The sequence below is a fragment of the Cupressus sempervirens genome, chromosome 11 (assembly GCF_028749045.1).
Source record: "Cupressus sempervirens isolate cs-2001-9-10 chromosome 11, ASM2874904v1, whole genome shotgun sequence".
Classification (NCBI taxonomy): Eukaryota; Viridiplantae; Streptophyta; class Pinopsida; order Cupressales; family Cupressaceae; genus Cupressus; species Cupressus sempervirens.
The window spans coordinates 754,459,968-754,474,661 of record NC_143128.1 but is presented as its reverse complement, the minus strand read 5'-3'; the positions used below and the strand labels follow the sequence as shown (position 1 = coordinate 754,474,661).

General features: G+C 33.0%; 1 protein-coding gene across 7 annotated transcripts in view; it reads right to left on the bottom strand.

Moving 5' to 3' along the window:
• Positions 1-1,761: 1,761 nt before the first annotated feature.
• LOC149531793 (SET domain-containing protein) overlaps positions 1,762-14,694 on the bottom strand; it is a 208,178-nt gene continuing 195,245 nt past the window's right edge. For 5 of the 7 annotated variants that reach the window (XM_089808905.1, XM_089808903.1, XM_089808909.1 and 2 more), the window contains 3 exons: positions 2,943-3,031; positions 2,556-2,704; positions 1,762-2,172 (listed from right to left, as the gene is read on the bottom strand). In XM_089808905.1, the coding sequence (XP_089665031.1) occupies positions 2,011-2,172; positions 2,556-2,704; positions 2,943-3,031 (400 nt within the window). In that variant the 3' untranslated portion in view covers positions 1,762-2,010. The remainder of the gene's footprint in view (positions 2,173-2,555; positions 2,705-2,942; positions 3,032-14,694) is intronic. The other 2 variants (XM_089808904.1, XM_089808906.1) reach the window with 1 other exon arrangement.

Sequence of the window (14,694 nt, the reverse complement as noted above, 5' to 3'; positions counted from 1 at the left end):
GACGATAGAATTGGGAAAGGAAACACATTATAACAATGTCAATTGTGAATATTGTTGTGAAAAGAACAATGATTTGTGATATTGCTATTAGGATTTAACTATGATTTTGAGTCAAACTCATTGACCCATGTTTCATGAGTAATGATTCAACACGAATTCATCTCTCATGAGAATAAATAGAACACTTAGCACTCATTGGATCTAGGTGATGCTCATAGGGGTGAAGCACCGAGACTTCTCGAGAGGTCATCCATCCCAATACTACTCCAACTTGAGCGTGCTTATCTACAGAGTTTCCTCTATGGTTAAACCCAAAGTGTGCAACCCCATTTGCAAAACATTCACCAAGTGTTGTGCCTTATGAACCATTCATTAGAAAGCCCCTTAAGCTCATCAATTGATAAGTAGGATATAGTTTTCACAGCTTGTCAAATCGTGATATTGCTATCAAGATTTAACTGTGTGATTTTGAGTCAAACTCATTGACCCATGTTTCATGAGTAGTGATTCAACATGAATCCATCTCTCGTGAGAATAAATAGAACACTTAGCACTCATTGGATCTAGGCGATGCTCACAAGGGTGAAGCACTGGGACTTCGTAGGAGGCCACCCATCCTAGTACTACTCCAATAAAACTGGCACACCGTTATCATAAAGTAGGGCAGTGACTATATCTAAAAGACGTCAATTCATCTTTAGTAGAACACATGACATTGTTCTAAAAAGAAAGGAATATGTTCATAGTGACGAAACTCTCCGACGTTCAATTAAAGCAGCTTAAACTCTGAGAAAACTGAAGCAAATCATCACAAGTATGAATTATTTATCTCGCAGCTACCAGAACTTCAACAAAAACAAGTTTTATATCCTTAAAAACCACTGAAATTCTTGGGTTTTTTAATTTGTCCGGTCTTTATGTAGTTTTTGCCGAGTCTTGGCACTAAGCCTGAGTTTGAGACGGATCTGTTTGTTAAGCATAGGCCAAGTCCAGGATCTTGTACATTGATCATATATTGCTTCTCCAAGCTTTTTTAAATCTGAAAGTTAGTTCTGGTTGTAGGTATTTTGAATATTGAAAATTTGGGTGTTATTCTTTTTATTTCGTTATTGTAAATATTATCTACTGCATTACTGTTTATCTTCCCAAACTTCATAGCCAGCAATCAGGATACAAGTTCAAATCAGAAAATTTTAAGAAGGGGGCGTACGTTACATGAACTGCTCAACTGGCAGGGGTTCTTCAAAGCTTGATCATGACAAAAAAACAACTGGTTCATTGAATCCTCAAAATTGGTTTTTCCTAAAGCATCAATCACACCACTTATCTTTAGGATGGTGGCAATAGATCTGTAGTGTAGTAAGGATGCAGCTCCATTGACCATTTTCTAATCCAACCTCATTGGCATTCTTTACGAGTTTCTGACATCAACATTCAGTTATTATCCCATCATGGTCAACTTGATCACCTTTACCCCCTAGCTTCTAGACATCCCAGGCATACATCCTTGGCATACAATGGAAATCACTAGCGAATGTTTGCACCTAGCTTGTTCAGCCTTTACAAAAAATATTATTCTCCAATGTAACTGGTCATCCATCCTGACTGGGAAAGGCTTCTAAAGATTGTACTAGTGGCATTTCTATATTTGAATTGGTTTCTATTCTTTCCAGAAAATCTAAATACAACGTACTTAATAGCATTTTAACCCTGCTATGTTTTCTTTATACCAGTTAACTCTATATAATAATGCTCACTAAATAAAATCAATGTGAAACTATAAGTTCAAATAAGTTCAAAGAGAGACTCAGTTGACATCAGTAAAATGCAACCGCTAACATCACTCATTTTGCATAAGGTTACAATCACCACATTCATTGATGATGATACAATGGTAATAACCAAAGATTCACTTTAACAAAAAGAAGTACCACTCTGCACTAAAATTGTGAGCACGCATGTGCTAAAGATGGGAACCTTCTCCGTAAATGAAAAAATATGAATTGATCATCAAATCTGCTTTCTTAAAGATAAAGTTGTGCAGTACTGTTTAAGCCATGCAGAAGCAGATTGCAAGACACGCAATTCTCCACCTAGCAGGGATTGTGCAAGCTCATGCCGAAAGTGCAGCTGACTGTCCTTTACTTTGCAGGATTCCATGAACTGCAAAGTCTGAACGATGCAAACATTTCAGAATTATAAACTACCTACAAAAAATATTTTATGTAAAACATATTTAATCAATCCAAAAACCTGTAGAGAAACAGAAGATCTATACCTCTCAAGTCTTTGCATAAACTTGAAGATTTAAAAGTACAAATTTAGCTATATAAATGAATATTAGACACATGACTTTCTATGGCATTTTTGAGAGGGCTTAACCAGACAAGGATAAGGAGAATAGTAAAATAACAAATAAAATCAACTAAGAATCTAAGATCGCCAGATTAAACATGGACCAACATCTACTTGCATGACATATCACAGATGAGCTACTTCTTCAACACTTAACCTCAATAAAAGACCTCTAGAGCTTCATGGTAGAAAGGTCTTACCAAGATAGAAGCTGCATGTTGTTGAATCAAGGTTTCAATCCGTGCAAGCAGCAACGCCATCGCTTGTATCTCTCTGCTTCTGTTTTTTAATGGTCGACGGGCCAACCTACCATCATAAGCGGCTGCTTCTGTAGCCATATCTGCAAGTTCTGTCCATCAAGAGGATTTCAAAATACCTCTTGTAAGAAAGCTACTAATTTAACCACACATCTAAGAGGCACTTGGAATAAACAGAAATGTGGCTGCAATAAACACTGCAGATAATGATCAGACATTTTCCAAGCATAAACAATGAAAGCTGCCCTGAGGATGAAAGAAACTGAACTCCATACTCAAACAACCATACAAAAATTTCAAAAAATAGTTTCGCTAAAACTTGAGCTGTACCTTTGGTTGAACAAGCACACAGTACACGAGCAAAAGCTCTAAGCGAGTGAGGAATACCCCTCCCTCGTCTAGTCGGTGATCTCACTTCCCTAGCACACAAACAAACAAAAATGACCCAGAATATTCAATCAAGACAAGATACTGAAATTTTGACCCAGTCTATTGTCTGCAAAGATGAGTTTGTGATAGATGTCAGTGCAAGTGACCGCACCTTACTATTTTATACACAGAAAAACAAGTTCTTAAACACAGGTTCTAAAATTGGGGGAACAAAAGAAGTTAACAAATACTGTTGCTGGTGTTTGACAAATCAGAATTAAGGACAGAATTTAATGTACTGTAGAAGAAAATTATCAAAAGATCGTAACCAAAATTCCTTATAATTTTTTTCTTGCAGAATTAAAAAAACTGACTACCTTAAAATAAAAACAATAAAAATTCAAATATTTATCAAAATACACAAAGTTTACATTACTGTCGAATTTTTAAGTCTAAAAAGAAATGAAATTATATTTCAAAATAAGATAAAGTACACATAACTGATAATGAGGCAAAACATAAGGAAATGTTTACTTCACATGAAAGAAGACATGTAATACAGTAATACATAATGATCAACAATGAAAAGTGTACAACATAAGATGACCGTCCTGACACTAACTGTTGGGAACCTGCATCTCTAAAAGACAAAGAGGGGAAGAACATTATCGGAGTACTTTACCACCTTACCATGAAGCAGTTACACTCCCCCTAAATCTTTCATAACATGAAAGATACCTAGCTTGTCATGATGGAGCCTAACAGTGTGAAACTGACAAGAATAATAGAAAACACTCCCCCTGAATCTTTCATGACAGGAAAGATACCTAGCTTGTCATGATGGAGCCTAATAGTGTGAAACTGACAAGAATAAGGAAATGTTTACTTCACATGAAAGAAGACATGTAATACATAATGATCAACAATGAAAAGTGTACAACATAAGATGACCGTCCCGACACTAACTGTTGGGAACCTGCGTCTCTAAAAGACAAAGAGGGTAAGAACATTATCGGAGTACTTTACCACCCTACCATGAAGCAGTTACACTCCCCTTGAATCTTTCATGACACGAAAGATACCTAGCTTGTCATGATGGAGCCTAATAGTGTGAAACTGACAAGAATAATAGAATTCACGTAGCATGATTTATCCAAAGACTAATGTAACAATATCATGAGCATATAAGAACATATATCAAAATATGAAGACAAAAGCAACATTCCTTGTTTGTGGTTACCATTTCAAAAATTCATTTCAATCTTACTCTCATTGAAAATAGAACATGATCTCATCTCAATTATGAAATAATACAAGGAAATGCATGTATGTATACATGAGCATTTAAGTTTACACAAAAACACATAGGACCACACATGATCACATGAATGCATAAATTTGCATACCGTTTCTATGGTTATGCATTTTCTCAAGTCCTAAGAAAAGAAACTCAAGGTTCACAATAAAATCTATGCTATACTTTCTTGATAAGTTCATGTGTGATTACCAACTTAACTAACAGTAAACTAAAAATAATGTTTCCCATTATGCACACGAGGACAGGAAAACTTGCACAAATGTACATAGCTACAATAAAGAAAACAAATGAGTAAACCACATGAAACCATAAATTGATAATAAAAGTAAAATATCACAATTATTTTACTTCTGCATATGACACTTCCAAGTACCAATTATTTTGACAAAGATGTCCCTCTTACCCTACAATGATACAATCTCTAAACCTTTTTAACTTCAGTTTTTGTGCAATAGATACATCACTACTCTACCTTAGCTATATGTATTTCTTTAGAACTTACATGTATACTTCCTACCATTAAATATAGTAGTAGGAAAAAGAATATGTCAATAATATATAGTTCTTTCCTACTATTAAATATAGTAAAAGAAAAAAGAATATGTCAATAATATAAAGTTCTTTCCTTCACACCCTTTTTAAAATATTGGTATCATTTTTATGACGATCATTTTGTCACTTCTTAAGCAACCAAACACAACATTGAATTAAACACTAGATTAAGTATTCAAACTTGTATAACAGGCAGATAAGTATTCAAATCTTGTATAACAGGCAGATAAGTATTTATAGTCAACCATTATTATTATAGCTTTACCCTAAAATTAAGGGGTTGTTATAAATTAGTCTTTTCCCATAATTAAGGGTTCTCTATAAATGGATCACAGTCTTTTTAAATCTCCACTAAAAAGAAATAGAACTTATAAAGTGATAGGCTACATAATAGGTTTGATATTATATTAAAAAAACAATTTAAAATGTGGAAGGAAAAATTCAACACCACAACCCATAATTTCATTTTCAAACAAGAAAACTACCCTTCTTTTTTTTATAATGAGAAATAATAATGTTCTCAAAGAAAAAATCATACATGTATATCCAATTTTTAAAACTCGATTATAGAAGGAACCTTTTCAGAATGGGATGCAGAAATGAGGCAAAATTGGCATAATCTCATTAATCCGCCCATGGTATATCCTAAAGCAGACAAGCAAGCAAGAGCGAATTGCAAATCGAGTCCACCACCTAATGAATGGGCGAAACTAAACTTTGATGGTGCCTCCAAACGCAATCCAGCGAACGCAAGAATAGGTTGCATAATTCATACATCTAAAGGAGAATAGATTGTCAAGAAAGCAAAATCTATAGGGGTGGCCTCAATTAGCATAGCTGAGCTAGAAGCTTTAACAGAAGGCTTGAATCTTAGTCTGCAGTTAGGGATTAAAAACTTAATTATAGAAGGAGATTCCCAAATTATATTAAATGCTATTAGAAAATGAAAAACTCCAAACTAGCAACTCAATTCAAAATTAGAAGACACTTTAATACTATTGGACAAATTTGAACAAACCCACATTCAACACATTTATAGAGAAGGAAATGGAGATGCAGACTCTTTAGCAAATTATGAGGTAGATGATGAGAAAATGTTCATTAAAAAATACTATATTATTATAATTTAATATAACAAAACCAATTCAAACCTATCTTAGAACGAACCTTAAACCAAAGAGCATAGCATTTCAATAACTGAATTGGCGGAAAAACTAAATAGACCAATATAAAAATATCTGAATCTTAAGAATAAAGGAAAATATCATAAACAAGCTAACTCAAAAAATTGAGATTGAATCCCAAAGATCAGAGGCAGATGGAATAGGGGATATAAATAAGTATATGGAATACTGAAACTCTACGTTAAATTATTAAAAACTAGAAAAATAACTCTTTTAAATATCAGGCAAGAGCCTACAACACAATGGTAACTTGTGAGCCTCTCATGTGGGAGGTCTTGAGTTCGAATTCGCTTAACACATAAAAATAATTAAATACAACAAATAACAATAATTAATCTGAGCTTCGGCCGTTTACCAATAATAAAAAAGAAGAAAACAAACTCTTTTAAATATCAGATTTCAATAAAGAAAATACACACAAAACAATAATTCAAAGTTTAAATGAATCAATACTGTTTTTTCAAGTTATCATTTAGGAAGAAGGAATATAGACATTTTATGAATTGGCAAAACTAAACATGGTTTTCCTATAGTTATTTATTAGAAACAATTAATCTCATACTGACTCATATATGGACTAACATTGATCTTGGCTACGGGACAGGAATTGCAGGTTATAGAAAGATGAATCAAAGATAGATAGAAGAAGGATAACAATACCAGATGGAAATATTACTTCTCACAAGGAAATAAAGGGAAGATCTCAAATAGAATATAATAACCTAGAAGAGCTGCAATCCTCTTTGCATAATAAATGATACAATGTCAAAAAAAGCTTTGATACAAATTTGTTTAGTTTAAATATAAAGGATTAGGCCTTTTATTGATCAAAAAATAATAATCAAAACTAGAGGTCAATTTACTTTAATACAAGTTTCCTATTTCCATGCTCCTAACAACTCACACTATTTCACATATTTATACACAAGATAATTATTAGAACTTTTTTTAAATAAGATAATTCTATATAAGGCAAGGCCTGACAATTCCAACCTTTGTGGGTAATGGTCCTAACCTTCCGAACAAATTTAGACAAGTGTGCAGATGGTAGTCGTTAGAAAAAGGATGGTTAAGCTAAACTTTGATGGGGCTTCCAGAGACAAACCTGGGATAGTAAGAATTGGGTGTTATTAACATAATCATAAAGGGGAACTAGTAGCTGAACTAGCTAACCTTTGGATATAACCTCGAGCAACATAGTGCAATTTTCAGCCCAATTAGAAGGTTTGAGTGTATACAAGAAATTGAATATTTAAAGGTTGGAGATTGAAGAGGACTCGGCTATAGTAATTAATGTTGAATGAAAAGGTGAAACCTCCAACTGGAAACTCAATGGTCTTATTAAGCAAAGTTTAGAAATAATAAAATTATTTATTCATGCCACTATCAATCATATTTATCGAGAAGGAAATTATCCAGCTGACAAATCGGCTCCTATAGTGAGCTGATGGGGAAGTAAAGGAGTTTAGAGTTCCAAATTTGTCACTAGATAATGCATAACTTAGGGGTAATGTAGATGATAGTATAAGTATAGTTTTTTCAGGTTATGTTATTATAGGTAGTATAGGGACATAAGGATCATTTGGCCTCTTCATATCATGTGATCCAGAAATAGCTCGCCATGTTATCATTTCAGGCATCATAAGGAGCACATAAGTTTCCGGAAAAGTAAGGATTGATTTAGGCATGATTTAATATTTCCCATCTTGAGAATCCATGGTAATTATAGAAACTTACGTGACAGTAGTTAGGATGGAGAATAGAGATTGTAGTAAGGCTTGGAATGATTTTTTCATTCATAGCATGGAGATTGGGCCATAATTAGGCAGGATTTGCGGATTAGAGCACCTTATTAAACAGAAACTTGTTCGAGCTTCTAGCTATAGCTGCGTTGGATACCCCAATACGCATGAAATGTGCAAAAAGTGAAATGTCCTTTATGGGCGAGATATTATTTCGATTTGACAACAATTAAAATACCTTCTTTTTATTACTCTCCAATTGATAGGATTACCCTTAATGAGCTCAATTAATTTTCTGGGGTCTTATGGATTAAATTAATGATTAGTTGTAATTCTATGACCAATTGATAAGTCTCTAGGATAAGACAGATCAGAGACATTAGTCTTTGTTGTGATTGGGCTTCATTAATTTGACATGTTATGTTTGTCACCAGCTTAATATATTTTTGTAGGTTTGTTGAACTTATTGTTTTGATAACTGATTAAAATAATGACAAGATTTGTTTATTATGTATCGATTGAACTGTGCTATGGCAAAAGTGATAAATGTTATGTTTTCAGGTTCAACTCCATGCAATTATGTTAGCCACAATACAAAAGTTAGATCTTGTATTTTTTAGAGTTACTTTCGTTATAGATTTAGGTTGGTTAGACCATTTAGATGTTGATTATTCTTTAATCCCAGACATGTAAAGGAGCATTTTAATGTCTACTAATGTACTAGTAGGTCTATGGTGGGTTATAAACCTTTCTTATTTTTCAAACTCATTTGTGACTGGTCATGTATTAAGCTCTATGATCTCATTGTCCCGCTACTCTAGAGAGGTTCATTTATGTTTTATAGTATCAGGATTGAATAACTCCCAGGCTGGCTGTAATAATCCTGTTTGGTTACAGCTAATTAATCAACAATATCTTCTTACTAATTTATGGGTTTGACATTTCGTCAAACACTTGGCAGGCTTCCCGGATATCATTGAATGTAAAGTTTCAAATCCAAGCTAGATAATGCAATCAATGCTTACAACAAACTATGAATGCCAATTTTGAGATACAATTCTGCCCTATGAATTATGCAAATAAATAATCTTTGGAATGACAAGGGTTTCCACGTTTAATTTCTAAGTTCATTTATCAATATACTATGCTTTAAAAATATGCACAACAATGATTTATTTAATGCTAAGAACCTGGAATTTGTTTCTCAGTCGCCAAAGGGACTCCAATTAACCCATACGCTGCATGTAGATGCCAGAAATTGGCCACAAATAACTGATCGCGGGCCACAAACTTGCATAGAAAATGCATTTGTAATGTCAAATCGCAGGTATCCAATATGTGCAGACCCTCCAGTATAAAAAAACGACCACCAAACAATAAAATACCACCTGCTACAATGATCGCAGGTCTCTCAAAGGCTGCTGCAGGTCATAAAATGTAAAATGCAGACCTGGATATGGGTGACGGCTTGCCGAGATTACAGCCGCAGGTTTCTTCATTTGCACGATACCCTGTAATTTGTGATTGCAGGCCCAGATTATAAAATGCAACCCCAACACATTGATCACCAATTCCCCAAACAATGCACACAGCTTCTACTTGCAGGAGCGATTTCCAGATTTCGGAGTTTCCAATTCAGAATGAGGAATGACACACATATAAATCCCAGTCAATTCCTTCAGATATGATTGCAAATACCACCCTCAGCAAATTGATCGTCTCACCAAACAAATGATCTATCTCAGTAACATTCTCCTTAGCCACAGTTAGAACAATAGGAGAAATTAGCAAATAGTTTTAGCTCAGCAACTATTTGCAAAGCAATCCTAGAATAGAATCTCAGATTCGGATCTACAATTCAGCTGTAGATCCAATGAAACCACTTAGAAGTCAGACCCGTATACTTCAGCAAGGGCATCAAAATCAGAACTCTCAATTTAAATTATTGAACACAAATGTTATATGTGAAGGTTCTATGATGTCTATAAGGATGCGTTGTCCATATTTTCACAATTCCCTTTCCTGAAACCCAAGATAGCATATTCTTATTGGAGAGGCCGACATAGAATTGAAACAAAATATCCTTCCCCAAAACTTCTCCAAACAAGCAAATTTGATGCAATTTATACTGCCCCCAATTGATTTTTTTGCTTGTCTTCTCCTCTGATTTTCCATGAAAAGAACTTCCCACTCAAGAACTTAATCATGCTTGCTCCTTAGTTTAAGGTTTTGATTTATAGAATCTAAACATTGACTTTAAGGTTGTATTTCATACGCTCAACTAAAACAAAGTTTCCGTATTTATTCCAGGGAAGTTTAAACAAAGTAGTTTGAAAAGAAATCAATGGTTTTTCTGCTCCATTGCATGTTGAGTTTTTATCCCACATTTCCTTCTTAATTTGTGTTCATTAGATTTCTTTTTCTTTATTTAAGTTCTCTTAAATCATGCACATTAAAAAACACAGTTTTTCTCTTTACATGGTATATTCTTGTGGAGAATCATTTCCTTCTAGTTTAGTCATCTTTTTTATTAGCTTACGTGGTTTTTCTTAAATATTAGTTATTTATTTATTTTTAAAGTAAATCTAACTTTGTGAAGGTTCAAATATTTAAAGATTAAACAAGTTTTTTTTTTATTGGTTAAAGGTCTTTAGCCAAATAATAATACAATTTTTTGATTCATGAGTAGGAAAATTTTGTGATTATCCTTTTTATCTTCTTCATGCAACTTTAGGTGTTGATATCCAGTCTCTTCGATGCAACCTAGAAAAATCCCATGCCTTGACTAAGATCTAATATTAGTATTGTTTAAGAAGAATGAAATAAATTTATACATAATATTTCTAATTTAACGAAAAAGTTTGATAAATCAATAAAATGTAACTATTTCAATCTATTATTTACAAATTAGTATTTGTATAAAATTATATCCAATGAATCCCTTAATATTGCCAATTTACTATTAAAAATGTATGATTAATATAATCTGTAAAATCAAGCCCGATTGCACCTTTATTTGCCAAGTTGTCTGCTATTTTATTTCCTTCTTGATATATACGTTTAATTTCAATTTTTTGAAAAGAATTTAATATTGTCATGGGTTGTTCAAGGAGAGATTGCAATTTCAATTTGGAGATTTACTAGTTGTTGGTGCATTAATGATAATTTGGGAGTCCCTTCAATCTCTATGAATTTTATACCAAGATTCTTACTTAATTTTAGTCCTTCCATGAGAGCCATTAATTTTGCTATATTATTAATAGATTTATTTAATGGTTTAGCTACTCTAATAACTTACCCTCACTATTATGGATTACACAACATATGCCTGCAGTACTTGGATTGCCCTTGGATGCACCATCAAAATTTAACTTATACCATCCCAACTTAGGGGGATGCCATTTGGAATTAGATTGATCTACTTTACTTTTGGAGCCTCCTTTTCCAAATTGTGGTAGTATAATTAAACCAAATCATTTTTTCCTAATGATCCCATCCATATGGGAAAAAAATCCTTCTAAATGATTTGACTGTCGTAACCTATTATTAAGAGTTTCCACAATACCGGCTTCAATTTTATTACTAAGATCTTGATATGACATTTCTTTGTCTTGAAAATCTTGTGATTTCTTTCCTTCCAAAGCTCCCATACAACTATAGATGGTGAAATGGTCCAGATATTGTGATAAAGTCTTGTATGAACCTTTGTCAGCCATTGTTGGGAAAATTCTACTAAATTACAAAGGTGGGTGGGCCATTGACCAGTTCAACTGAAGACATTTATCCTGTCAACACATTTTAGCATATGGACAGTTAAGTAGGATATGCTCTATTGACTCTTCTTCATTTGTGCATAACACACAATGCGAAAGGCCTTCATATCCTAATTTTCGAAACCATTTTGTTGTTAGAATTCTCTTTTGTAATGCTGCAAATAAGAAGGTTCCTGCTTTTGGAGAGCAGACTTTATCCAAGCATAGGTTAAGGCGAAGTTTGAAAAATGAGAATTAATAGAATTAGAGATTTGATTATAACCATCTTTGACTTTGTTTTATCCATCTTTTGATCCTATCCAAACTAATCTATCTACTATATTATTTATTGGGAATCATCTTTTGGAAAGAAACTCCATAAGGCCTTTTTCGTGGTAATCGGATATTGGAATATTTCCCAATTTCTTCCATCGCCAACCAATTTATAGGTTTTCATCATTTTTGATAATGTAATCACTTAGCTTCGTACCTCTATATTGGATCAAAGAGGATTTAATATTATTATCTAATCCTAAAGAATCTAATAGTTCAAGACCAGCCCAGGAGTCTTCCCAAAAAAGAGTTGATTCACTTGGTATGCAAGACTAAATAAAATTCCATATTCTTGACTCATTACGATGGTTATAGGCTCTAAATAAATTAAGGGGTTCAACATTCAAAATCTATTTGTTGAGAAGGATAAAAGCTAATTTTCTATTTGGTTCTTCATATAGCTTCCAAACCAATATAGCTCCTAAAGCTAAGTTTTGCCAAATTAAATTTTTAATACCCAAACCACCCTTAAAGGTTACAAATATTTTGTCATTGATTAGCCTAGGTTCTTATTCTCTGACGTTCCTTGCCAAAAGAAGTTTCTCAACTTTGATTCTAATTTGTTTTTATTATTGTTAGAAAGGGGTAGAATAGGCATTTGATAAGTTGGAATGATAGATAATACAACTTCAATCATAGTAATTCTTCTTGCATTGGATGACCATTTACCTTTCCAGTTATCTACTTTTAAATGCACTAAATGCACCTTAGTTACGATGTGGTCCCAAAGCTTGTTATTTTTAGTACCTTTGTCCAAAGGTATTCCTAAATACTTACAAGGAAAGTTAACTGATTTATAACCTAGAGTGTTACAAATCTTAGCTTTGATTTCTCGTTTATTGTTTAGAAAGAAGATTTTCGATTTCTTAGCATTTGCTTTATCCTCTAATACTTCCATATATTTATTAAGGATATTACTAAACTGGATTGCTTCTTCCTTGGAGCTTTTCCTCGGGAGAATTGTATCATCCGAAAATTGTTGATGAGTGATATTAGGCATATTATTTGTACTTTTAATACCTTCAATTTTCCCTTCTCTATGAGCTTTCTGAATAAAGTGTATGAGAGGTTTGGCCATTATGACAAAAAGGAATGGAGATATTGGGTCTCCTTGTCTAATTCCATTGGATAAACCAAAGAAACTTTCAGGTTTTCCATTCACCACTATTGAAAATTTTTAGTGCTTATATACAGCTATAAATTAAATTTACGCAACTTTTTTGAAAAACCAAATGCTTCTAGACACTTGCATAATAATCTCCAGTTACCCTTGTCATATGCTTTTTGAAAATCTAGTTTAATCATCATGCATGGTTCTTTATTAGATCAGGATCTATGACTAATTTCTTGAGTTATAACAATGCCTTCAAGAATGGATCTATTAGGGACAAAGCCAGTTTGTTCTTCCAAAATAATCTTAGGAAGTAAAATCTTTAGTCTATTAGCCAATAATGTGGACAAGATTTTCTAAATTGTATAAGGCTATTGGTCTAAAATCACCCACAGTTATATAATCAATTTTTTTTGGAATTAATGTTAAGAAAGTATTATTAATTTCAGATAGTATTGTTCCTAAGTTTCTAGTTGCTTCTGTTGCTTCATGCAGATATTTCCCTATAATGTTCCAACATTTCTGAAATAACATAGAATTAAAACCATCTGGCCAAGGAGCCTTGTCAAGATGCATTTGAAAAACTGCTGCTTGGACTTCTATTGTAATAGCTTTATTAAGACATTTATTATCCTCTATGTTGATGAATTTGAGAATAGACGAGATCATATCATTTTGAGCTATTAGATTTGAATGATCGCTTTCATTATAAATGTTATGATAGTAGTATCTCTTCTGGATTTTGTAGTTTAATACCTTGCCTATTGTTGATCTTTGTTATTCTATTAATTGTTCTTTTGTTTTATTTGCTATTATGAAAGAGCTTTGTATTTCTATCTCCCTCTGTTAGCCAAGTTTCTCTAGATTTTTGTTTCTAGAAAATCTCCTCTTTGGTTAGTACATACTCAAGTTGAGCTAATAATTCTCTCTTTTTTTTCATAACTTTCACTATTCATTCCTTTTTCTAAGACTGCCTCATTGAGGTCTTACAATTCATGTTCTATGATCACTTTTTCATTGAAAATATTATGGGAATGATCCTTATTCCATTCAATCAAATCGCATTTTATATTCTTCAGCTTGGATATGAATTAGAACATTTTAGATCCATCCACATCAATATCATTCCACCAAAGCTCTATTAAATCTAAAAAATCTTTGTTGGAACCACATATTTTCAAACCTAAAGGGGTGTCTAGAAGGGTTGGAAGGTTCTAAAATTTCTAATCTCATTAGGTAATGATCCGAACGCGAGACTTTCAAAATTTCAGTTTCTAATGTGTAGTTGAAGTAAGAAAAATCTCCTTTATACAGAAAGCTATCAAGTCTCTTAGAGCTCTTATTAAAGTCTTTCCTTCTATTGGTCCAGGTATATGTGTTATTTCTGGTATTTAAATCCACTAGATTATTAAGGGTGACCCATTGACTAAAATATTTTTGAGATTGAGCTACAAAGTTGCTTCCTCCAAACTTTTAGTGATGTCTAAAATAGCATTGAAATCTCCTCCTAAAAGGTAAATCTCTACCAGAATAGGAGAAATTAAGTTGCTGATCTGATTCCAAACTAATTTGTTGACATGATCTATTGGACCATAGATATTAACAATTGTAAAGGAGAGATTATTGTTGATACTTTTAACTACTGCACCTTTCCAATTGTAATTTTTCACCATGTATTCAATGTCAATTTTCCTAGGATCCCATGGAATAGCTAAACCCCC